The sequence below is a fragment of the Tursiops truncatus genome, chromosome 6 (genome assembly GCF_011762595.2).
Source record: "Tursiops truncatus isolate mTurTru1 chromosome 6, mTurTru1.mat.Y, whole genome shotgun sequence".
Lineage (NCBI taxonomy): Eukaryota > Metazoa > Chordata > Mammalia > Artiodactyla > Delphinidae > Tursiops > Tursiops truncatus.
Genome location: NC_047039.1, coordinates 48,997,028 through 49,021,051, shown reverse-complemented (window position 1 = coordinate 49,021,051; position 24,024 = coordinate 48,997,028). Strand labels below are relative to the sequence as shown.

Below are 24,024 nucleotides of genomic sequence, written 5' to 3'. Positions count from 1 at the left end.
GTCCTCAGTTCTTTTCATTCTGTTTTCTTTATTCTGCTCTGCAGTAGTTATTTCCACTATTTTATCTTCCAGGTCACTTATCCATTCTTCTGCCTCAGTTATTCTGCTATTGATCCCATCTAGAGTATTTTTCATTTCATTTATTGTGTTGTTCATCGTTGTTTGTTTCATCTTTAGTTCTTCTAGGTCCTTGTTAAATGTTTCTTGCATTTTCTCTGTTCTATTTCCAAGATTTTGGATCATCTTTACTATCATTATTCTGAATTCTTTTTCATGTAGACTGCCTGTTTCCTCTTCATTTGTTAGGTCTGGTGGGTTTTTATCTTGCTCCTTCATCTGCTGTGTGTTTCTCTGTCTTCTCATTTTGCTTATCTTACTGTGTTTGCGGTCTCCTTTTTGCAGGCTGCAGGTTCATAGTTCCTGTTGTTTTTGGTGTCTGTCCCCAGTGGCTAAAGTTGGTTCAGTGGGTTGTGTAGGCTTCCTGGTGGAGGGGACTAGTGCCTGTGTTCTGGTGGCTGAGGCTGGATCTCGTCTTTCTGGTGGGCAGGTCCACATCTGGTGGTGTGTTTTGGGGTGTCTGTGGACTTATGATTTTAGGCAGCCTTTCTGCTAATGGGTGGGATTGTGTTCCTGTCTTGCTAGTTGTTTGGCCTAGGATGTCCAGCACTGTAGCTTGCTGGTCGTTGAGTGAAGCTGGGTGCTGGCATTGAGATGGAGATCTCTGGGAGATTTTCGCCATTTGATATTCTGTGGAGCTGGGAGGTCTCTTGTGGACCAGTGTCCTGAAGTTGGCTCTCCCACCTCAGAGGCACAGCACTGACTCCTGGCTGCAGCGCCAAGAGCCTTTCAGCCACATGGCTCAGAATAAAAGGGAGAAATAGTAGAAAGGAAGGAAGGGAGGGAGGGAGGAAAAGAAATAAAGAAAGAAAGAAGGAAACAAAGAAAAGAAAGAAAGAAGATAAAAGAAAATAAAATAAAGTACAGTAAAATAAAATAAAGTTATTAAAATAAAAAAATTATTATTAAGAAAAAAAAATTTTAATAGAAAAACAAACAAGAAAACAGATGGATAAGAACCCTAGGACAAATGGTGAAAGCAAAGCTATACAGACAATATCTCACACAGAAGCATACACATACACACTCACAAAAAGAGGAAAAGGTGAAAAAATAATAAATCTTGCTCTCAAAGTCCACCTCCTCAATTTGGGATGACTCGTTGTCTATTCATGTATTCCACAGATGCCGAGTATATCAAGTTGATTGTGGAGGTTTAATCCGTTGCTTCTGAGGCTGCTGGGAGAGAGTTCCCTTTCTCTTCTTTGTTCTCACAGCTCCCAGGGGCTCAGCTTTGGATTTGGCCCCGCCTCTGCATGTAGGTCGCCGGAGGGCGTCTGTTCTTCTTTCAGACAGGACGGGGTTAAAGGAGCCGCTGATTCGGGGGCTCTGGATCACTCAGGCTGGGGGGAGGGAGGGGCACAGAGTGTGAGGCGAACCTGCGGCGGCAGAGGCCGGCGTGACGTTGCACCAGCCTGAGGCGTGCCATGCGTTCTCCCCGGGAAGTTGACCCTGGATCCCGGGACCCTGGCAGTGGTGGGCTGCGCAGCTCCCCGGACGGGAGGTGTGGAGAGTGACCTGTGCTCGCACACAGGCTTCTTGGTGGCGGCAGCAGCAGCCTTAGCGTCTCATGTCCGTCTCTGGGGTCCGTGCTGTTAGCCGCTGCTCACGCCCGTCTCTGGAGCTCCTTTAAGCAGCGCTTTTAATCCCCTCTCCTCGAGCACCAGGAAACATAAAGGGAAGAAAAAGTCTCTTGACTCTCCCACCCGTCCACACTTTTTCCCGGACTCCCTCCCGGCTAGCCGTGGCGCACTAACCCCTTCAGGCTGTGTTCACGCTGCCAGTCCTCTCCCTGCACTCGTACCGAAGCCCGAGCCTCGTCTCCCAGCCCCGCCCGCCCCGGCGGATGAGCAGACAAGCCTCTCAGGCTGGTGAGTGCTGGTCGGCACCGATCCTCTGTGCGGGAACCTCTCCACTTTGCCCTCCGCACCTCTGTGGCTGCGCTCTCCTCCGTGGCTTCGAAGCTCTCCCCTCCGCCGCTCGCAGTCTCCGCCTGCGAAGGGGCTTCCTAGTGTGTGGAAACCTTTCCTCCTTCACAGCTCCCTCCCACTGGTGCAGGTCCCATCCCTATTATTTGTCTGTTTATTCTTTTTTCTTTTGCCCTACCCGGGTACGTGGGGGGTTTCTTGCCTTTTGGGAGGTCTGAGGTATTCTGCCAGCATTAGGTGTTCTGTAGGAGTTGTTCCACGTGTAGATGTATTTCTGGTGTATCTGTGGGGAGGAAGGTGATCTCCGCGTCTTACTCTTCCGCCATCTTCCCCCTCTCCCATCATAAATTTTTATCAGTTTAGATATTGGACCATCAGCCACTGTGTCAGTCAGAGTTCAATAAGGGAAGCAAAGACATGGTGGACACTATGGACTAAGAGATTTATTAAAGGAACTAGAGCTTGTACAGTTGTAGGAAGATCTGGGTAAATAGAGGCCAAAAAAGTAGAGTTAAGGACCAGAGAAAGTTCACTGACCAGCCCTGACCCAGGTAAACAAACTTACAGGAATCTGGCAGGTAGGCAGGCCCAGCTGCTGGAGCAGCACTGCACAGGGCAGCTGACATGGAAGGCTGCGGAAGACTGTTGTCTCTTTAAGGTTACCACCTCTGTGTGCAGCAGAAGCTCTGTGGTGGGCCTGGGGGCACTCTTGGTCAGCAGAATCAGCATTCAAGAAGAGCTGGGCACAGAGTATGAAATCGAGGACAAACTGGGACCTGTGTTCACCTCAGCCTTCCGAGTGTGTGGCTGCTGCTTCACCTTCGCCTCCCAAATGTGCACAGCCTCAGTTTGGACCAGTTCTAGCTTGGAAACACGCAGGGGAGGGTTCTGGGAAATGTAGTTTCCCATACAACCAAGTTGACAGTGGAACACTTCACACACATTTCTAGAAAGAGAACATGGAGGGTAGAAAGGAGTGCTTTCCCCTGTCTCCTATGCCTATGGCGTGTGTCTGTGCTAGTTGCTCTTCTTGCTGTTTATCACTGAATCCTGATAATAACTTTCAGAATTAAATGACTTTTCAGGGATACACAGCTAGCAAGATTTGGAGCCTGGATTTTGACCTGTGTTTGTATGAACCAAAGCAATTGTTTATTGTAATGCTCTATGCTGTTTTCCATGACAGACAAGACCTAATGGTCTGTTTTCCTGTTTGATCATTTGGATTAAGAAATATATATATATATATATATATATATATATATATATATATTCTTTTTTTTAACACTAAGATTTAGCAGAAATACTGGGTTTTCAACATTCCCAGTTAGTTACCATGCTAGTTGCTTAGGAGAGACTGAGCAGTGACTCACAGGGACACCACTTTTAGGTCAGAGGAAAATAACACCATTTGGCAGTGCGAGGAGAGCTTCTGTTTTACTCTCCGCAGAGCTTTGGCTTCCCTTCGGCTGTGCCCAGAATTAGAAAGCTCTTCAAGGGGTGGTACAGATTATGCTTTAGAGTCCAGAGCTGATACGGATTGAGCTCTGACTGCCCCTGTTTCTCTCCCTGAATAGATAGTATAAATTTTTGAGGACAAAAAAGAAACTGCTCCCCCTCCCCTTTTTAACAGAAGACAAAACAATGGAAGCCCTTTGGGGGAATAAATTAGCTTTCTTGGTCATCCTAATTTTACTTCCTGCTGTTTCAGTTCACCAGATACCTTTCCTTCCAGAAATCACCTAGATGTGGACTCATCGAGACCTTGCCTCTGATGGTTTTTTCCTTGATGGCATTTCACCTGTTAATCCTTATGAACTTTTCTCTTCCTAGGCAATTCTCTGTATACCACTGAACATACTTTTCAGCAGAACTTTTTGGTGGAAACACCCTTGAGGTTAGAGCAGTGCCCAGACTGTGAAGATACTGTGAGTAGTTTATGCAGTTCAGCCACTAAATTAGGTCTACTGATGCAAAAAGAAGTGGGAAATATGTTACATTTAGTACTTCCTAATAGAAGTAATATATGCTCATATTATAAAAAAATAAAATATTTTTTTAAAGCTTTTTACAAAAAACAGCAGTCCTCCTGGAGTTACTTCCCCCATTTCCGTTTCCCAGAAGCAACACATCTTTCCCCTCTCTCATTTTCCCAGTATGTTTATAGCATAATTTATGTTGGATCAGTATTCAGTATTTACATTTTACACCCTTGTAAAACTTGTACAGATCTGAGACATACAGAATAATATGGTTATATTTCTTTTCTTATACAACCTTTTTGTTTTTCCTGGAGTTAATAATTGTTTTAACTTTCAGTTTCTTAACTTTTTGTGTACCTTTCACTGATTCTTTCCCTAACCCTCTGCCACAGATATGAATTTCCTGTCAATACATTGAAACGTGCCAGGTGTCAATCATCTTTCAGATATGTATCTGATGCTGCATTCTAGATTGGTTACTGTCTTAGTTTGGGTCCCCCCAGAAGTAAACCATGTGCATGGGTGTAAGCACAAGTGGTTGATTTAGAAGATGATTCCAGGAAATCCTGTTAGGAGATTAGGAAAGGGGAGGAGGCCAATGAAGGGTGCATTATAAAGCAAGGTACAGTAGTGGACAACTATAACCTGATTCCAGTGGGGATCATGGGGAGCCTATAGTTCCCTTTAGCTCATGGCTCCCTGAGCTGCATGCACCTGGTCATGTATAGTGTCAGCTACAGTTGGTGCTCAATGCCTGATGCACAAGGACCATCTTGGGATCTCCCTTTATCATCATTTTTACCTCTTTTCTTACACTGGATCCCTTTTTCTGGATCTCTTAACCTGTCCCTTTTCTCAACTGACACCTTTGTTTTGGTAGAATGCCTCTTCCATTGACCTTGGGAAGACAAATTAAAATCTTCCTTGTGTATTTGAAAATGTCATATGTTACTTTTATACTTCATTGATAATTTGAATTTAGGATTATAGATTATTTCCTCCAAAAATGTTGGAGTCATTGCTTCATTGTTTTCTGAGGAAATTTCTCATGTTGTTCATGGTTTTCTCATGTTCAGTGACCTTCTAATACTTGATACTTTGTGTGTAGCCTATTTTTTCCTCTCTGAAAGGTTTTAGGACTTTTTGTCTCCAGTGTTATGAAATTTCATGTTAATAGTCCTTGGTAGGATCCTTTTATCCATTGTCCTGGGCGTTCGATCGACCCTTTCAATCTGGGAACACGTTTGTTAGTTCAGAGATTTCTTGAACTTTTACAAAGAATTTCTTCCCCTTCTATTTCTGTGTTCTTTCTTTTCGGAGCTTCTATTATTCAGCTGCTAGACCTCCTGGACTGATCCTGATTTTATGTTTTCTTTCTGATTTTTTTAATCTCTGGTTTTTTGTTCTACTTTTGGGGGGATTTGCCTCAACCTCATCATCTGTGCTTCTATTGATTTTTTTAAATTTTATGTTTTATTGAAATGCATATTTAAAGTTAAATTATATTTTAATTTCTAAGAGTTCTCTGTTTCTTTTTTATTTCATTGATAAAGTATCTTAGACACCTAAGAATGTTAATGATAGTTATTTTTCTTTCCCTGAGTTGTTTGGTTTTTACAATTTCCTTGTTTGTTTTGCCTCTTTCATGTTAGAAACTTTCTTCAAAGTCTGATGTTAGTGGCTAACCTTTTCCTCTTAGGTGTAGGACAGTAAAGCTGGGTCAAGGGAGGGTGCTTATTTACTATTATAGCTTCATTCTAGGGTAGTCAGCCTGAAGTCGTTGCATTGGGTGCTTCCAGCTGTGAATATCTGTAGGTCTCTTCTCTTGAGTCGGTTGTGTTCCCCAGAGAAGAATCTTCCAGTCTTCTGCCCAGAGGATTCAAACCTGACTGCCAGTTCTCTAGGGCAGGGCTCCCCAACCCCCGGGCCACGGACCGGTACAGGTCCTCGGCCTGTTAGGAATCAGCAGGAGGTGAGCCGTGGGCGAACCGTGGAAAAATTGTCTTCCACAAAACCAGTCCCTGGTTCCAAAAAGGTTGGGGACCGCTGCTGTAGGGGACCAGTAGGGGAAGTGCGCTGGCAAGTCTCACAGTTCACAGTCGGGACTGGCCCTAAAGCCCTGTTTTCAATATAGGTCAGGTAGCTTCTCTCTGCAAAAGAACTCTATTAGATTGCTACACTTTTTATTCTTCATAAAAAAAACAAGTTTTCTAGTTCCCATTCTCTTTTATGATTCAAAAGGCTGTCAGTCACGTGAGCCATAGGATATGGACAGAGTCTGCTTATGAAAACCACTTCCATGACCATCTACTAGTTTCTAAGATAGTCTATTTATTCGTTTATTCTTTCCTTCAGCAGTCCAGGTTAAACATCTAATGCGTGTACAGCTTTATGCTAATCCTGTCTGGGAGATACGCAGAGCAGCATACCAGTATCCTGCTCTCATGGGCCAGAGGAGAGATTGCTATTAGGAAACTGTTTCTGCAGTAAACCCAGTGGGGGCAGGTTGAACTAGAATAGCAAAGGTGGGAAAGTAAAGATGGGGGCTTAGAGAGATTGTAACAATTTGAAAGAAAGGCTAAAGCTATGGCAAATATAAAGATAATGTGAAGGAGAGGAGTTAGGTCCCTTTAGAAGAGAAGAGAAGGGTCCCTAAGGGCACATCTAACTTGGTGAAGCTATCTAGCCCGAGATCATATTATAGGAATTCTAGTGTCTTAAATGTGTATTTTTCTAGGCTTCCTCTCTGTTTCTTCAAGTACTGCTTTTTAAAAATTTATTTATTTATTTATTTATTTATTTATTTATTTATTTAGCTAGCTAGCTAGCTAGCTAGCTAGCTAGCTAGCTAGCTGTGCCGGGTCTTAGTTGTGGCATGTAGGGTCTTTTAGTTACGGCATGCGGACTCTTAGTTGCAGCACGCACACAGGATCTAGTTCCCTGGCCAGGGATCGAACCCAGGCCCCCTGCATTGGGAGCGTGGAGTCTTAACCACTGGACCACCAGGCAAGTTCCTTCAAGTACTGCTTTTAAAAATCATTTAAAAATAATTATGTTAACACTTAAAAATGGTTAATTCAGACATCTGATGATGTTTTTCAAGAAAACAGAAATTTTACTAATCCAAGAGTCTTAAAAATAGTTAATAGCTGTGAATAAATTTAAAAGCTGGTCTCTTCAAATATATGAATCAATAAGTATTTTAGATGATTTGAAGAAATAAGCTAATAGAATATGGTTTTCTTCCCCCTTCTCGTGAAAATATAGAACATATTCAAGATGTTCCTAAGTAATTAATGGAAGAATTGAACAACATAATCGAACAACAGTGAAAATGATAAATTTGAAAATCAGCCACAGTATATTAAACTGTTACAGTTATTTCAGGTAATTGCTTACCGGAAGACAGCTCTTAGCAGAACCAAGATCTAAGCACAAATCAGTAACCAAATTCGTAAAAGGAATAAATCTTTAGAGTGTAAAAACAGGACTTGAAGGGATTAACCACCGTGTGTTTTCATTCCTCCGTTTCTTTGATCTCCATTTATCTTCTTTCCTTCTGTTCATTTGGTACCTCTTATTGTCTGGTGTCTGCTTATTTCGGTTGTATTTGTGCTAATGTTACTCCTTCTTTGTGTTTCCCTGGTACCTTGTGTGTATTAGCTGTTATTGCATTTATCACATTTGTTGCCACTGTTACCGTATCTGACACCTCACTCTACTGTGAGCACCTTGGCAGGGACTCTGTCTTTCCTGGATTTCAGATATGGCTTATTGTAGAAAAGTCTTTGAATATATACTCTAATTATATCATTCCCCCCAAAAATGTGTCATCATGTGACATTTTCAATTTTTTAAATTTAACGTGTATGATACACTTTTCTATGAGAAGCAAAGTAAAGAAAATGTGAATTTTACATTTTTTCCAGGTACCGCCAGGCTTTACATCTGTTAGCATGACTAATTGCTACTCATTATGTGATTCTAAGCTTAAAGATATTTCTCACCCGAAACCTTCTTTGCGATGCCCACTCCTACAGACTAGGGTGATGCTGTATACTTTCGTGACTTGCTGTAATCTCCCCACATGACACTTAGTGTATACACTTCACTCTAATTGCTTTTAAAATAGACGCTACCCTCAGTTCACTATAAACTTCATAAAGGCAGAGGCCATAGCTGTCTTGTTCTTTATAATATCCCTGGGCAAACTTGGGAGGGTGACCTCTCATAATAATTCTCTTTGTCTGCAGATTCGACCTTTGAAGCCCAGAGTTTAAATAAAAACCTATTCAAAAGAAATGTTCAAGATGAAATGGCAGCCACTAAATGCTGGAAGTGTGTGCTTTAGCTGTGATTCTATCAGGGGTTTCTAAACAGATGGAATCCGGGGCATAATTCTAGGTTAATGTACATTCCCAACTCTGATAATGGACCTGAGAAGCCGTAGTATCCTAACATCAAGTAAATCATTGTCTTTAACAGTGTGCTAATAAAGCTGTTTCTTCCATGAAAACTGGATTTGCCTTCTAGGCATCTTCTTTTATAAAAGTAAAAGCAAAAAAGAAATTGAAATGCTGTCTTTGTGGCACAAAACTAATTTTCAGAAGCAGTTATGTGCGAGAAAAATAATTAAGTCTTTTTAATGAACACAATATTTCTGTTCTTCATGGGACTGTTTACTGTTAGAATCTTAGTTGAGAGGTGATTTTGAAAATAGTTCTATTTTATACATGGTGTGAGTGAAACATGGCATAAGGCCCACACTGCAGGAGTTATCAGTTAATTTTCTACTTCAGTCCATAGGCTCCTAGAATTGAAATAAAAGGTAGAATCTTAAAACTTCGAGATCACATAATCCAGTAGTTTTTGAAGTGCTTTCTGTGGGCCACCCAGATCCACAGAGGGACTGAAGGGCCACAGCAATGAAGAGAGTATCAGAAAAGGCACAGGAGTAGAGAATGGACTTGAGGACACGGGGAGGGGGAAGGGTAAGCTGGGACGAAGTGAGAGAGTGGCATGGACATATATACACTACCAAATGTCAAATAGATAGCTAGTGGGAAGCAACAGCATAGCACAGGGAGATCAGCTCGGTGCTTTGTGACCACCTAGAGGGGTGGGATAGGGAGGGCGGGAGGGAGATGCAAGAGGGAGGGGATATGGGGATGTATGTATATATATAGCTGATTCACTTTGTTATACAACAAAAACTAACACACCATTGTAAAGCAATTATACTCCAATAAAAATGTTTAAAAAAGAAAATAAAAAAAGAAAAGGCAAAGGAAGACGGGCAAGATGGGATCTTCACCTGGAAGAGCTTGCCTTTTCTATTAAATTCCTCTTGAGATTTTGAGAGAAAGGGAGAGTTTAGCGATTAAAAGAGCAGGTGTGTGTTTATCTGTGGACCAAGCTGCACATATTGCAGATGAAGACATTGGTGGAGGGGCAATTTTCGGTAGCTGAGCTGGTTTAGAGACCTGTGAAGGCCTGACTCCCCACCCAGCCCTGTCCCTCCTACATCACGTTGCCTGCTTTGAAAGTCTCTTATCTCTTTGTCTTCAGCTTCCAGAGCTAAACTCAGCATGATCAACACCATGTCAAAAATCCGTGGCCAGGAGAAAGGGCCAGGCTACCCTCAGGCAGAAGCGCTGCTGGCAGAGGCCATGCTCAAGTTTGGAAGAGAGCTTGGAGATGATTGCAACTTCGGTAATGTATGCTTCCTCACATTTTCATTTTTCATTCGTCCGTGGGATTTTAGTTCCACTAAGAAAACTCTGTAGGAAATCATCCAAACCATTTTATATTTTGATTCTCAATTTTAGGTCTTGTCCACATGGGCCCCAAATTTCTTTTCAGACCGTTTCATCATTTGTCTTAGGAATTTTATGTATTTTCTTTTTTCCTAATGAGATCCCATCATTACAATAGCTGGGTGACGCATCCGGATGCCTGGACATTTACCATTGCACGTGTCTGGCAGTAACTAGTGTTGGGACAGAGGGAACTGTCAGCATGACTCATGCTGACTCAGCATGAGTCAGCACCCCACCCCATGAGCTTTCTCTTTGCTCCCTGCTCTTCTCTCCAGGGTACCAAATTTGACTGCCCCAGGTGAATTCCTTCACCCCTCCCTCCTTTGACCCTCAGCCGCCATAGTAACCACCTTCTGTTTTCACTCCTTCACAATGTGAGGTCGCAGCAAATGACTGTCCTTCCTGATTGAGCCCTGTGCTCTGTTCCCGGTATTTGCTTTTGCTCAATGCGCTGGCCTTAAAGAGGTCTCCTCTAAAGGAAAGCAAGCACTTACAAAGGAGGGTAGGGAGCTTCCAAATTGCTTTTTAAAGGAAAAGCAAAATTTTATGTTCTTTATAATAAGGGGTCCCTCTACCACCCATTGGGGGCATTGAGTCTATTGTACTCAGTGAACTTTCATGTACTGTCTCAGGTGGAAAATACACTGATCTCCAGAGGGCATTATATGCTGTCTGTTGTCTTGGTTGTCTTCAGAAGACAGACAGTAATCCCCGGTTTTTCGTCTGTGATGGGTGCTGTTATTGCAAGTGCATTTCACCTTCACCTTTGTTCTTTAACGAGTACAAGTGCTTAGTTATCCCCTTGCAGGCCCAGCGCTTGGTGAGGTGGGGGAGGCCATGCGGGAACTCTCGGAGGTGAAGGACTCTTTGGACATGGAAGTGAAGCAGAACTTCATTGACCCCCTTCAGAATCTTCATGACAAAGATCTGAGGGAAATTCAGGTATCTGCAGCTAGTTATTTGGGAAGTGGGCAGTTGGAATTGTACAGATGCAGGTGCCCTTCTCCTTTAGGAAACATTTTTTTAAAGCTTACCGTGCATGTTGTCAGCACTGAACATGTGAATTGCAAAACAATCCAGCACGATAAATCGAGAGAAACCAGAAAGGCAGTACTTTTAGCCCCAATGTTATGATGACTGTGCCACTCCTGAGTATTACATTTGACTTCTCCACGTTCAATTTTCAAGTTTTTTCAAGCTTTTTTCTCCATGAGGGTGATATCCTTTCCCTGTGTGAAATCGCCCCCAGAAAACCACAGAATAATAAAGAAAATTTGTTAGCTTAAATACATAATTATTCTGTTACTCTGTAAACATGTGTTTTCATATTCTCATAATGTTTGTTAGGATTGAGGGAGAACCCGACTGTCCTCTTTCTAAAACATGTGGAAGAGTTTAGCTATTCCAAATAATAAACTTCAACCGGCTTTACCTAGAACTGGGTGTGTGATGTTCGCTCATTCATTCTTTTAACAAATATTTGTTGCACTTGCCTGAAATTTGATTTCCTTGACTGTGAAATGAAGTACCACACTGTGTAGTCTCCCTGATCTTATTCTAGCTTAAATCTCCTTCAGCCCTACCACCGGCTCAAGGTCACACAGTTAGTATGTGGCAGACTCACTCCAAATCTAACACGTAACCCTGCCTCCAGGACTCTACCCTGCAGCTGACTGCCAGTTCAGATGTTCTAAAAGAATATTCCTTCCAAAGATACACACATTTAGTCTGGATCAGGGCATGGATTGGAGGCAGGGTGTAACGTGGGCGGGAAGGTCGAGGATATCCTTCCTCCTTCCTTCTCATTTCTTCACCACTCCCAACTCTGTTTCCATTTCCTTCCCTTTTACTCCTTGCACACCCAGGATCAAGGAAAGTCTAGCATTTTCTCCCACCCATTAGTAGTGAAACACTGCTGCTCATAGGACAAAAATACTTTGTAGCTTTCAGAAACTACTTTCCTACTTGGTCAGTGGAGGTGTCGGACAAGGCTAGGCAGCCACACACCAGGAATGTGTGCATCTGAGGTGATGCAAAGAGGGATTGATGTGCAGTGTATGGTGTTAGGTCCTTTCCAAGTTAGGTCTAGATGATGACTAAGTGCCATCATCTGTTAGATGGGAGGCTTAAATTAATCCATGATTCTCCTAAAGATACATCAGTCAACTAGGGTAAGTGCTGAGACATAGATTCCTAGGCCTCAGCCCTGGATATTCTAATTCAGGTGATCAAGAATCCATATGTTTAATAAGCATCTTAGGTGATTCTAACAGACCGGATTACCTCAAAGATAAATCCTTTCCAGCACTAATGTTCTATGATATGAAAAGAAAGAATACCATGCTATCTCACTCATTTCAAGGAAAGCATTTTTCCTCTGCCTTCCCATGAGATACCACTTCCCTTGAAGATGGGGACTTGTGAGCCCCATATACCTGTGCTTTCCAGATGTGTAGGGTGTGTACACACATTCCTGGCTTCTGCCGTGGGATGGAGAGGGATATATTCCACTTTAGCTTTGACCCAGCAGGGGTTGAAGTAAAGAGTATTGGTATTTCCCACAATTTCTTTCTTGCTATTAATTATTTTTAAAGATGTTTCCCAACATAAATGTTTTAGCATTTGGAAGCGTTTGCCCCAGTGATGCAGGTTTCTTTATTTTTCTGGTGACATGATGTTTTAGAACTTAGCCTGTCTTATTTTGGAAGCTAATAGGCATGATGGGGAAGTGAGCTGTAAATAGGCCTTTTCCGTACATCCTTTCAAAGTATATTCCCACCCTTGACTTTTTCAGCATCATTTAAAGAAGTTGGAGGGTCGACGCCTGGACTTTGATTACAAGAAGAAACGACAAGGCAAGATTCCAGATGAAGAGCTACGTCAGGCTCTGGAGAAATTTGATGAGTCTAAAGAAATTGCTGAGTCAAGCATGTTCAATCTCTTAGAGATGGATGTGAGTGACTCTCCTGTGGTTTTTAATTTAGCTTTGGCTTTGAGGCACGAGATTAATGTGTTAAAGGGTTATGTAATTAAAAATGTTAATGACTGTACTATGTGGTGAGAACTTCAGTAGATGGTTATTCTTTCAAATTATTTAAAATTGTAAAGTAGACTGAGATATAGTGAAGCTTTTTCTCTATTCCTATAGTTTGATTTAACTAGATTTTTGTCTGCTAATGATCTTAAAGTATTATAAATAGTGGGGAGATAAAGAATGTTTCTGATGATCTATAGAAGTCCAGTAGCTTAAGCAAATACTCTGTTGAAATGTGAAATGTAAGGCACATTGACTTCAGATTAGATAAGATTATCAGTCAAGTAAAATGTATTCAGAAGTGAGTGTCCAACGTAGGTTAAGATGGTCTGTATTTTGAAGTAAAGTCGACATTTTCTTTCCAAAGATGATTTCAATTGAGATTGACGATTGTAGCATAGATACTACATTTGGGACATAGAGGAGATAGTTTAAAAGTTGCCTTCACATTTCCAGTGTGCTGAATTACTATTCACGGCTTTAGAACTTACATTCCGACCGGTCATGTCATAAAACCCGTTAACCAGCTTTCCTGTCCTTGCTTATCCCCACCTCCGGCCCCATCAGTTACTGACCAACTTCTGCCAAGATATTTACAGAGCGTTTATGTACTTATCACACCCCAGACTGGTGACAGGGGAGGCAAGTTGAACATATCCAGACTTTCACACTATCCAGAGACGGTGTCAGAGTGTGTGTTTATGTAAAACAACGTGTCCACCTAACTACTGAAGAGGAACACCATGGGGATGAGGGTGACCCGAATCACAGTGTTCCTTCCCTTCACCCAGAACCCTACCCCACCCCAAAACCCATGGGGCAGCATTGCCTCTGTTAACTCAGAGGCCATTATTCAGCTGGATCACAACACAGGACTCAACATGAAGAGTAACCAAAGATGCTTAGAATATTAGAGCTGGAATGAACCCAAGATGTCACTTGACTCAACCCTTCTACATTGCAGATGAGGGTCAGAGAGAACAAAAGATTTTTCATCATACCACGCTGTCTCCCATAGTGCTTCATGTGAGAAATCAATACCCACATTTTTATTAACAGCACTAATACTGACTTGGCATGAAGTTATAGAGAGCAAAGAATGTTCTAGTCAGTGCATCTTTTGTCCTATAGGAAATCAATAAAATAAGCCAAATCCTAATCAGAAGGTTGTAGCTAAGCATGAGACTGGTTGATGAGAGTTATGTCATCTTCAGGAGGATTCTGACTAAAGTTTCTTCTCATAGTACTAGAGTTTCCCAACACAGGGATGCTTTCTCATCCTTAATCAGTTTGTAACTTGCAAAACTATCTTATCGGTCAGCCTGGCTCACCACACAGTCATGGGCATCACTGAGCACTGGTCCGTGTGTCCGGGGTAGCTGTGTCTTGTGGACTGGGCACTAGCAGCTGGTTAAGGACAGTAACCTGGTAACTAAGGTGTGATTCCCCTGTTGATCTGCAGATCGAACAGGTGAGCCAGCTGTCTGCGCTCATCCAGGCGCAGCTGGAGTACCATAAGCAGGCAGTCCAGATCCTGCAGCAAGTCACAGTCAGACTGGAAGAAAGGTATTTTACAGCTCCCTGCATTTTCCATTCCATTTTCTTGCTATGAAATGGTGTATAAAGAAGTGGAGATATTAGAATACATTCGAAGAAAAACTTCCACCAAAATTCCTGCTGATCCTACAAAGACACCTTATGGACCATTTGTTTTGATTTTATGTTGTCTTGGGCTTTGTTTTACCTTGTTCGGTTGAATCTAGTCTTGTGTTTATGAGAGCTAAATACTTAAGGAGTATTTTGGATGCCACAGATGGAACGCCAGGACTCTACTAATGATAATGGATGTGATTTGCTGAGCAGCTATTCTGTGTGGGTACTGAACGTGTATCATCATCAATCATAGAAGAGCCCTGTAAGCCTCACCTAACAGACGAGCAGACTGGGGCTCAGGGTCACACAGTGGTGCAGCAGGGGTTCAGGTTTAAGCATAACCTATTGGAAAGCCTGTGTCGTTCCATACCTTGTATTTCTCTGAATGGTGACGAGGTCCGTCAGAGGGAGCTGTTTTCTTATGTCTGTTCCACCTCCTCAGATGGGCCTCATAGCCAGGCTGGGTGGTTTAATTCATGAATGAGTCTCCCTGGAGCTGCAGGACACAGCCTGCACAGCTGTACACGGTAGCCCTGTGCTATATCATATGTGTTATGTTCGTTAAACTAAATGCATGTACATCAAAGGATGGCCTCAGCAGCTTTTATTCTCAGCTCATGGCCAGAGTCGACTCTCATAGCTGATGTAAGTGCACAAGGCAGCCTCCAGTTACGGTGCTGTATTACGGGAAACGACCTCACCTGTTTCCATCTGGCCAGCCTCTTCCTCTCCTCAGTATCTTCCTTGACTCGTGCTTGGATCGCTCATCTTTCCTCAGTGCACCCTTGTGGAATTATGTGTAACACTCTGAAGCCTCTAGAATGGTTTAAAACCATGCGCTTCCATGTACTAAAGAAATATTATATGTCTTTGTGACATCTGTTGAGCACGAAGGCCACTTTTCTTTTTTGCCTCTGAACTACGTCCAAAGCCACTGTCATTCTACAATCGCCATACCCTAAACTCCCCCCACCCTTGCAAATGTGCTGTTCACTTTGCTTCGTGAACACCTGAAGCTGTGGAAAAGACTTCCGGGTGTGCAGAATACATTTACTGCCTGTACCTTTCCACCTCTCTCCTGTCTCCCTTGGATTCTCTCCCCCTTCCTCTGTGCTGTTCCCAGAGCACACAGTACTTCCCCCTTTCCTCCCTCCATACCACCTGAAGCTCTACAAGAAATAACTTTCTTCTGGAAACAGCTGTCCATCTAGAAATGACTCCTACCTATCTTTTACCTTTTCTCCTTAAACCTTCTCCAACTTCCCCATGGACAGGTAGACTCCTCACCACCCCCAGCTCCACCCCTGGGTGCCTGTGGCATTTTGTCCTATCTCCATAGCAGCACTTACTACAGTTGACAGTAATCAGTTGCTTATGTTCTGTCTCCCCTCCAGGCCATAAGCTGCTTGAGGGTAGGAACTGTGACTTATTCATCTTTGAGTTCCTGGCACCTAGCACCCTGCATACTTGCAAAGTGAGCTCTGAGTAAATGAGGGAGAAAGTGAGAGGAAGGATGAAGGCAGTGAGGGTATAACCACAGCGGGTGTGACCACAGCACTAAAGTGGAGACAGACACAGATAAGAAAACTAAGGGTCCTTTTCAGATTTCCCATACTCCACAATGGTAGGTTGGTGGGTGACCTAAGCATTTTCAGGATTGTATTGCTTTTCTTTTTCTTCTTAATTGGCTGCATACTCTACCCCCCTTTTTCTTTTTAATGCAGAATAAGACAAGCTTCATCTCAGCCTAGAAGGGAATATCAGCCTAAACCTCGAATGAGCCTGGAGTTTACAACTGGGGACAGCACTCAGCCCAATGGGGGCCTCTCCCACACGAGCACTCCCAAACCTGCAGGTAAGGAGCGGAGGCCTGCAGAACCCATTCCCCGGGCCTGGGCACACTGCACTGACACTCTTCCAGAAATGCTAGGAGCAGTCCAATCTGTGTGCATAAGGAATCCACTATAATATATTTCTTACAGGATGGTTTTGTCAGGTAGAAACTCTTAAAGGAGTTCCTTCTTGTCTCATTGATTATCTCTTCCCCTCCTTTACTCTCTCTCTTCTATAAAACTTTCTTTGTTAAGTCCCTTTTTTCTCTCACTGTCCATCATCAGCATATACTTAACTGTTCTAACAAACACATTTGATTTTGACCCTCCTTTGTGGTCTTACAATTACCTTAATATGTGAGTTTAGTTGTAGGGATGGCATCTTTCCTTCCTGTTATTCTGCTTCCGTGATTCCTGCCTGCATGAGGAATCATGCTCCTGGGCAGTGCGTGCCCACGTACACTCACGTATAACCCACAGACAGCAGGCACTCCAGGAACTTGCTGAGTTGGATTTCCTGAGTCACAGTAGCATGTGGGTGAATATATTTGTAGATGAGTATATTCTGAGTCTCAGCATCTGCTAGACTTCCCTCCTTTCCCCACCCTCCAGCCAGTTCATCGTGCTGTGGTAAGAGGTTGATACAATGGGAGCTAAAACCTATTTTCCATCAGTAATGTTGATGTATACCCAGTAATGTATTCTTTTAGGTGGTACCACCGCTCTCCACCCCCTACACACAGATCAGATAAAAACCTGTGCTTGAAATAGATTCAACCTTGGTAATCCTCTTGGTTGAAGAACAGGAACTATCTCATACTGGATGCGGATTTTAAGGATATACAGCTTTCTCCTGTTTTCCCTGCATCCCCAGTGCCTGATGTTCTACAGTAGGAAACATAGGTGCTCTCAGGAGACCATGAAGGAGCAAAGTGAGGTGTGTGGCGACAGTTGGAGTTCTCTGCCCCTCGTGCTTAGCTCTGCTGCTCAGAGCCCTCAGTGTGCGGATAAACAGCAGTGGTTTTTAGAAGTTATCTGGTTACAAGGACTAGTCATATAAGTTGTAGGTAACCTGCTTCCCCCTGCTCAAAAACCAATCCCATATTTCACTTTTCTTTTGGAGACTCGTTAATTTGCTTTCTCTAAGTAAAAAAAAAAAAAAAAAATTCATTGTTCCCCTTCAAAGCCATCTAGATGGCATGGAGCTGTATGCACTTGTCTGCGTCGATATACATATGTATGTGCCTGCTGTGTTAATATATTTGCTCATTTAACATAGATCCCTTTTAAGCTATGATCCCATCCTTCAATATTTAACTCAAGGAAGAATATATTATTTTTTCTATGCCGTAGCTCTGATGCACACCTCATGTTTATATATGCACTATATAACGCAAAGGTGTAAATTATATCATTTTTATATAATCTCATTTAATAGCCAGAGTAGTACTGTGAAAAGTAAGTTCTACTGTCAGTTCCAATTTTAGACAAAGAACCTGAGAGCAAAGTGCCTTAGGCAAGGTCACAGAGAGTAAGAACTTGGACCCAGTGTTTTATATTGTCTTATTTTTACTACATTACAGTGGTTTCCAGAGGCTGGGTCGGGAGGGGTCTTTATTTTTAAAAAGTGAGAACTGCATTGTTATTCTGAAGTTGTAAAGTTTTGTCCGTGTAATAAACACTATTATTTCACATGTGCAGAGATCTTAAAGTGCTAGCATGGAAGGAATTCTGGCCACGCTTCATTTTGAACCTAAATCTCGTTAATACTCCTTAAGTCATTGGGTCTCCCATCTCTGGGCATTGTTAGCAAGACCAACCTTGATGAATTGTGTTGTACGTATCACAAGGATAGATGTGGCCAATTTTTCATACTGGAAATAGAAACAGCAATTCAACAACTTCAAGGAACATGAGAAAGCTTCTGAAGACTGCTAGAGGGCAAGGTGCCGTGCAGCAGACACTGGGGACCAGTAGCAAGAGGAAGCGTCAGCGGGAAGAGGAGTGAGGGAGGAACCAAGGGGGACAGCAAGCTGGGCAGGTGCAGCAGGAGGTAGATACGTGCATTAAATTCCCCTTGTCTTTCTGTGTTCTTCTCTCCTGCTCTTACTCCCAGGTGCCCCAATGGATCAGCCCTGCTGCCGAGCTCTGTACGACTTTGAACCTGAAAATGAAGGGGAGTTGGGTTTTAAAGAGGGTGATATCATCACACTCACTAACCAGATTGATGAGAACTGGTATGAGGGGATGCTCCATGGCCAGTCAGGCTTCTTCCCCATCAATTACGTGGAGATTCTGGTTGCTCTGCCCCATTAGGATGTCATGCTGGCTGGCTCACCTCTTCCTGACCCAGATAGTTAAGTTTAACCACTGCTTTGGTAATGCTGCTTACAACACATCCCAAGTGCAGGCTGCAGTGGTCCAAGTCATCAAGCCCCACTGAGTACGTTTCGTTGACTTGTGTGATCCCACGAGAGTCATGGTGATGGATGGTATCTTCTTAGCCTGGTGGGCATGGCATGTGCTTTGTAAATACCATCTGAGACCAGCCAGAATTCACAGAACTGCTGTTGACACAGTTCTCAGGAGGATGTGGCTTCTTAGAATATGACCATCAGCCACATCACAGATAAACCATCCTGCGAAGATGTTATCTACCACCCGGGGCCATCTCAAGGTCTCAGGTTCTCCATTTAAATAGAGGAGAAAGTTCTCGTTTTCACAGTGACCCCTCCCAAACATGTGGGTCACAGAGTTGTCAAAGGAAGCCTCCCTCACCAGCAAATTGTCTTCTGGTCTGAACGAGCGAGTCCCTTGATGCTGTCAATATAAAAGTGTTGAGTGTGGGTTCAAAGCCTTCTCTGAGAACAGTCACCTTTGTTCCACAGCTTATGCCTATTTCTGAGTTACAGCCGGTTTTCTTCCCTCCCTGCTATTAAAGCCAGAGGGGGATTCCCATTTTATTTCTAAGTAAGACAGTTAGCAGTCAGCATATTGAGGGAGGAGCTGAAGAGGAGATTCTCCATTATGGGGAAATGGGAAGAGATCTGGTTTCCAGGCTTAAATTTCTTGCTGTACAGAAACCATGTATACATACAGGGCATTTCTGAAGGTACCTGGACAGAGGAACAAATATCTTCACTTCAGTCTTATTTATGAATTACGTGTTTCATGAATACATTTGGTATAGAGACACAAGAAGAAAAACACTAGAAACCATTTTCCCACTAGTTCATAGACCGAGAAACAGTAACCATCTTCCCACTCCACTTTCACCTTGTGTTCTTTGAACATCATTTGTGCATATTCTGCCCTCAATGAGGACCAAATAAAGATGATTTTTGTGCTTAGCAGTTTAAGATGTGTGGCTGCATATGCAAAGCTCTTTCCCAATTCAGTCATGACTTTTATTTCTGTCCCTTCTATCTCCTCTTCATTTTGTGTGTACAGTGCTGTGTGTAAACTTATGAGTGGTTTTCTTCATTGATTTGTTTCTTGCGGGTTTTTTCGTATCAGTCATTAAAGTCCTGTTAGGCATCCAGAGTTCTATTTATCTAGCTGTACAGATTCTTTCAGAGGTTTAATGTGCTGCTTTGGATGTGCCACCTGCGGTAGTGGATCATGTGGAGCGACAGGCAAATCTTACTGCTTAATGTATAAACTCTTAACCGCGGGAAGCGTCGCTGTTTCCAATAAATATTGCTGAAGACAGAACCAAAGGCTCTGGTCCTTTATTTTGTGTCAGTTCTCTGGGTCCGACAGTGGGTGGACTAGTCTTCATTGCCTTCTGATACAACCAAAGCAGACCTGGTTCCAACCTCAGACCTACTTCTCTGTAAGCAAGGGAAGCTCCGTTATCAAGAAGCGACTTAGCGTGGACACTGGTAACTTACTGGTAACCCAGGGAAGGAGGAGATTTGAAAAAGAAGATAAGAAAGTGGAGAGAAGAGGTCTTCTAGAAGTTAAATGAGATAGCATCATGGTGATATAATCAGAAGAGTGTAATATTCAGAGGAACAAATAAAATGTATCATTTCAATCAGTCTTTTGTTTTCTTTCATGCTTAAAGAGAAAGGAATAGACGTGGAAATACAGACCGGCCAAAAGGTGGCCGCCTTTTCTCTTGGTGTATATATGGGGGGAGGGGTAGGTAGGTGGGGGGAGGGGAGCAATGCATACAGAATATGTATTTCCTGAGCTCCTGAGAAAACAAACATGTTCTTTATGTACTGGGTGCCCTTTGTATTCCTCCATGCCGAGGCCAATAGTCCAAATGTTCTAATCTAAAACAAATTGTTTTAATCAAATATATTAGGCTCACATATATACTGTATGTGAACTGCTGTGTAACATGAAAATAATATTTTTGCTAGCTATGAGTTAGAGTATTATAGATCAATTCTTCAAACCAATTTAAAGAAGAAATTACCAATGACATTATTGTGAATGGAGAAAATCCAGAAAAGTCACAGATAAACTATTAGACTCAATAAGTAAATTTAATAGGATTACTGAGTATATAATCAATATCCAAAAAATTTTTATATACCAGTAACAGTCAATTAGAAAAAAGTAATTAAAATGTATATCATTTACAAAGGCATCAAAAATTGAAGTCTACAGACATAAATCTAATAAGAATTATATAAGATCTCTACATAGAAAATTATGAAACATGTTTGAGAAAAAATAAAGAAGACCCTAATGAGTGAAGAGATATTTACATTTATGGGTTGGAAAACTCAGCATTGTAAATATGTCATTTCTACCCAAATTGGCCTATAGGTTTAGTGCAGTTTCAACCAAAATCTCAGGAAGTTTTTTGTGTGTGTTTGAATATTGACAAGCACATTATGAAAGTTATATGAAATGCAAACGGATATTTCTTCTTAAAGAAGAACAACTTAGTTGGAGAACTTTCTCTAGATGTAAAACATAGAGCTATAGTAATTCAGAAAGTGTGATGTTGATTCAGTGATAGGACAAAAGATGATCCGTACAGAAGAGCAAGTCCAGAAAGAGGCATCTATGTATTCAACCATATTTGAACCAGTAAAGCTTTCTGTTGTCTTTAATGTTACACAGTCAGGTGTGATATATATATAATATATATATTATAAACTGAGTAATTGCTGTAAACCAGAAACTAACACAACACTGTAAATCAACTATACTTCAGTTAAAAACAATCATGCCTCAGTAGTAAAAGCTGGTTTATAGTTATAAAGTTAAAAAAACAACAACTGCTTTTGCAGACTGCCTTTCATCCCATAGGGGTGGTGATGGTGACAGGAAGGACTTAATGCTAAAGAAAGCAACATCTTGAAGCTACCATTTGGAACTCTGTGTGGTGGTTGGTGAAGACTTACTGGGCTACATGGAGACGTGGCTACACCAGCAATTTCTAGGCCCAGCTGTTGGGGCCCGAGGAGATGTCAAGGAAAAGAACAAACCTATTTTTGAAAGGACCCGATGAAGGCTAGCCGCTTAAAGGTCAGAGTGTTGAATGTCACTCACTTCTCGTGTGTGTCTAAGTGATGGTGGCCTCCCATCTGGGTCAGAGAAGCTGTGATTCTTGACAGGAGTGAGGCAGGCTGTCAGCTTTGGAGGTAAAGGAGTGGAGAGCAGCATCTCAATACCATTTTCTCAGAAAGGAACCCTGGACTTTTTTTGTACTACCTTATGTGGTTATTCACCCATACGTACCAAGGCCAAGATTTTGGGAGTCCCTTCAGATAAGAAATAACAACGTTTCACAGTAGAGGGGTGGAGAATAAAGTTTGAATATCAGGAAAATTCGAAGATGTTTGGAGCCCTTCGTGTAATCTGGGTTCTTGAATTTTTTTCTGCATGACGAGTGTGGTCTCAGAAACAAGGGTTTCATATCTGTTTTCGGATGTCATCTGAAAAATGTTTGCAGCATTCCCGAATATTAGGAATTTTCCTTTCTTTATATTCCAGGCTTGCAAAATGTAGATTTCTTCACCTGGCAGAGTCTATCCTGATTCTAGGCTTTTAGGGGCCTTTAAGCAATAAAAATAGGTGTGTATTTATAGCTGTGTTTGAATTTCCTGTATCATTGTTTTCACACCAGGGAATCAAACACATTCAACGCTTTTATCAGATGTTGCTTGTAATTGTATTACGGCGTATCGAGCACTTCATTAAGCTCAATATATGTGATTTTGATTGAAGACTAAGGTGTTAAACACTTGGCTCTTTGGGGTCAAACACTGGAAGAAAGAGCTTTGTAAAAGGGTTGATTGTTGACCCAATGTAGTCTCAGGCTTACTGGTATTTAGAGCTTAGAAAAGATAAAAGAACCTATCAACATTATGAAATATCTTAGTAGCAAGACAAAAGGTGAGCTCCTTGATGGTGAAATAAAGAGACTATAAGGTCTTATAAAAGGCTGGTTTTATAGAATGTCAGACATAGGAGATGAAGAAAGTAAAGAGAGAAGTTTCAAAAGAAACATTTTTCACACTTTACCTCGCTGCTAGTGTTCCGGCTTCCTCTAAATCTTTCTGTGTGTGACTGGTAAAAGAAACATCACATTTCTTTATTTTTCTAAACCCAATTAAGTATTGCTTTCTTCCCGCTCCCACCAGAATTGGCAGGCAGTGCTCCCTCGGTTCTGTCTGTGGGGAAGGGCCTCTGGTCCTCAGCGTAGGTGATGCTACTGCTGCCAGGTTTTCTCGCCCAGGCCTTTGTGGTCTGCTAGAAAGTACAGCTCCAGCCCTGTCTGCCTGAGCTTGCTGCTGGGTCTTTGCTGAAAGTCCCAAGCTGGAGCATCAGCACCCAGCATCCCTAGGCACGGGGCCATCCCCCGCTGAAAATTTACCCTTTCTTCATTTAAGTCCCTTACTCCAGTAAAACAAAATACACCATGTACTGCTTTACCACCTATCCTAGATACAGTGATTGACTAGATTTGGGGAAAAGGCCAGAGAATCTGTATTTTTAAAAAGCTCCACAGTGATTCTTACCTGCATCTCTTACCAAAACATCTGCCTCCATCAGGGCTCGTGAAGATGAAGAAATCAGGAAGGCACCTACAGAGCCTCCTAAACTTACCTGATGGTTAAGAGTCACGTGGGGGAACTTGCACAAATTTCCAGGTTCTCCTTCCAGCTGCTCTTGATCAGAACGGCCCATTGAAGGGCCTGGAAAGGTATATTTACCCTCAGAAAGGTTTAGGAAACAATCATCTACAGTGCTTCTAAAACTGAAACATGCATGAGAATCCCCTGGAGCTTGTTAAAACAGATGCTTGGGCCCCACCCCCCAGAGATTGATTCAGTAGGTCTGGGGTGGGGTGAGAATGTACGCTTCTAATAGATTCCAAAATGATGTGTTTCCTGATCCCTGGACCACACCTGGAGTAGTACTGCTCTATGAGGTACACTTCTTAGGAAGAGCCAGCTGTGTCGCCACTCCTGTCAGGAGTTAACCTGTGCATTCTGCAGTACTTTTAACTGTCTTTTCACGGGAATCTGCCTTGTAGCACGCACCTCTTCCTGCTTCTGATGGGAATGGAGGGTGTGACCCATTGATCTAAATAAAAGCCAAGGCAGATTCCCGGGTCCTGATGCCTGAGATTCTGATTCCGTTTCCTAGAGTGGAACCCAGTATCTGCAGGTGTGTCAGGCATCCTGT

At 42.4% G+C, this 24,024-nt stretch overlaps 1 protein-coding gene across 1 annotated transcript in view; it reads left to right on the top strand.

The window, feature by feature from the left end:
• Window positions 1–20,073, top strand: part of SH3GL2 (SH3 domain containing GRB2 like 2, endophilin A1) — a 198,611-nt gene extending 178,538 nt beyond the window's left edge. The window contains exons 4-9 of the mRNA XM_033858060.2: window positions 9,596–9,739; window positions 10,655–10,788; window positions 12,641–12,799; window positions 14,343–14,446; window positions 16,258–16,388; window positions 18,482–20,073. Of these exons, the coding sequence (XP_033713951.2) occupies window positions 9,596–9,739; window positions 10,655–10,788; window positions 12,641–12,799; window positions 14,343–14,446; window positions 16,258–16,388; window positions 18,482–18,681 (872 nt within the window). The 3' untranslated portion in view covers window positions 18,682–20,073. The remainder of the gene's footprint in view (window positions 1–9,595; window positions 9,740–10,654; window positions 10,789–12,640; window positions 12,800–14,342; window positions 14,447–16,257; window positions 16,389–18,481) is intronic.
• Window positions 20,074–24,024: the final 3,951 nt, after the last annotated feature.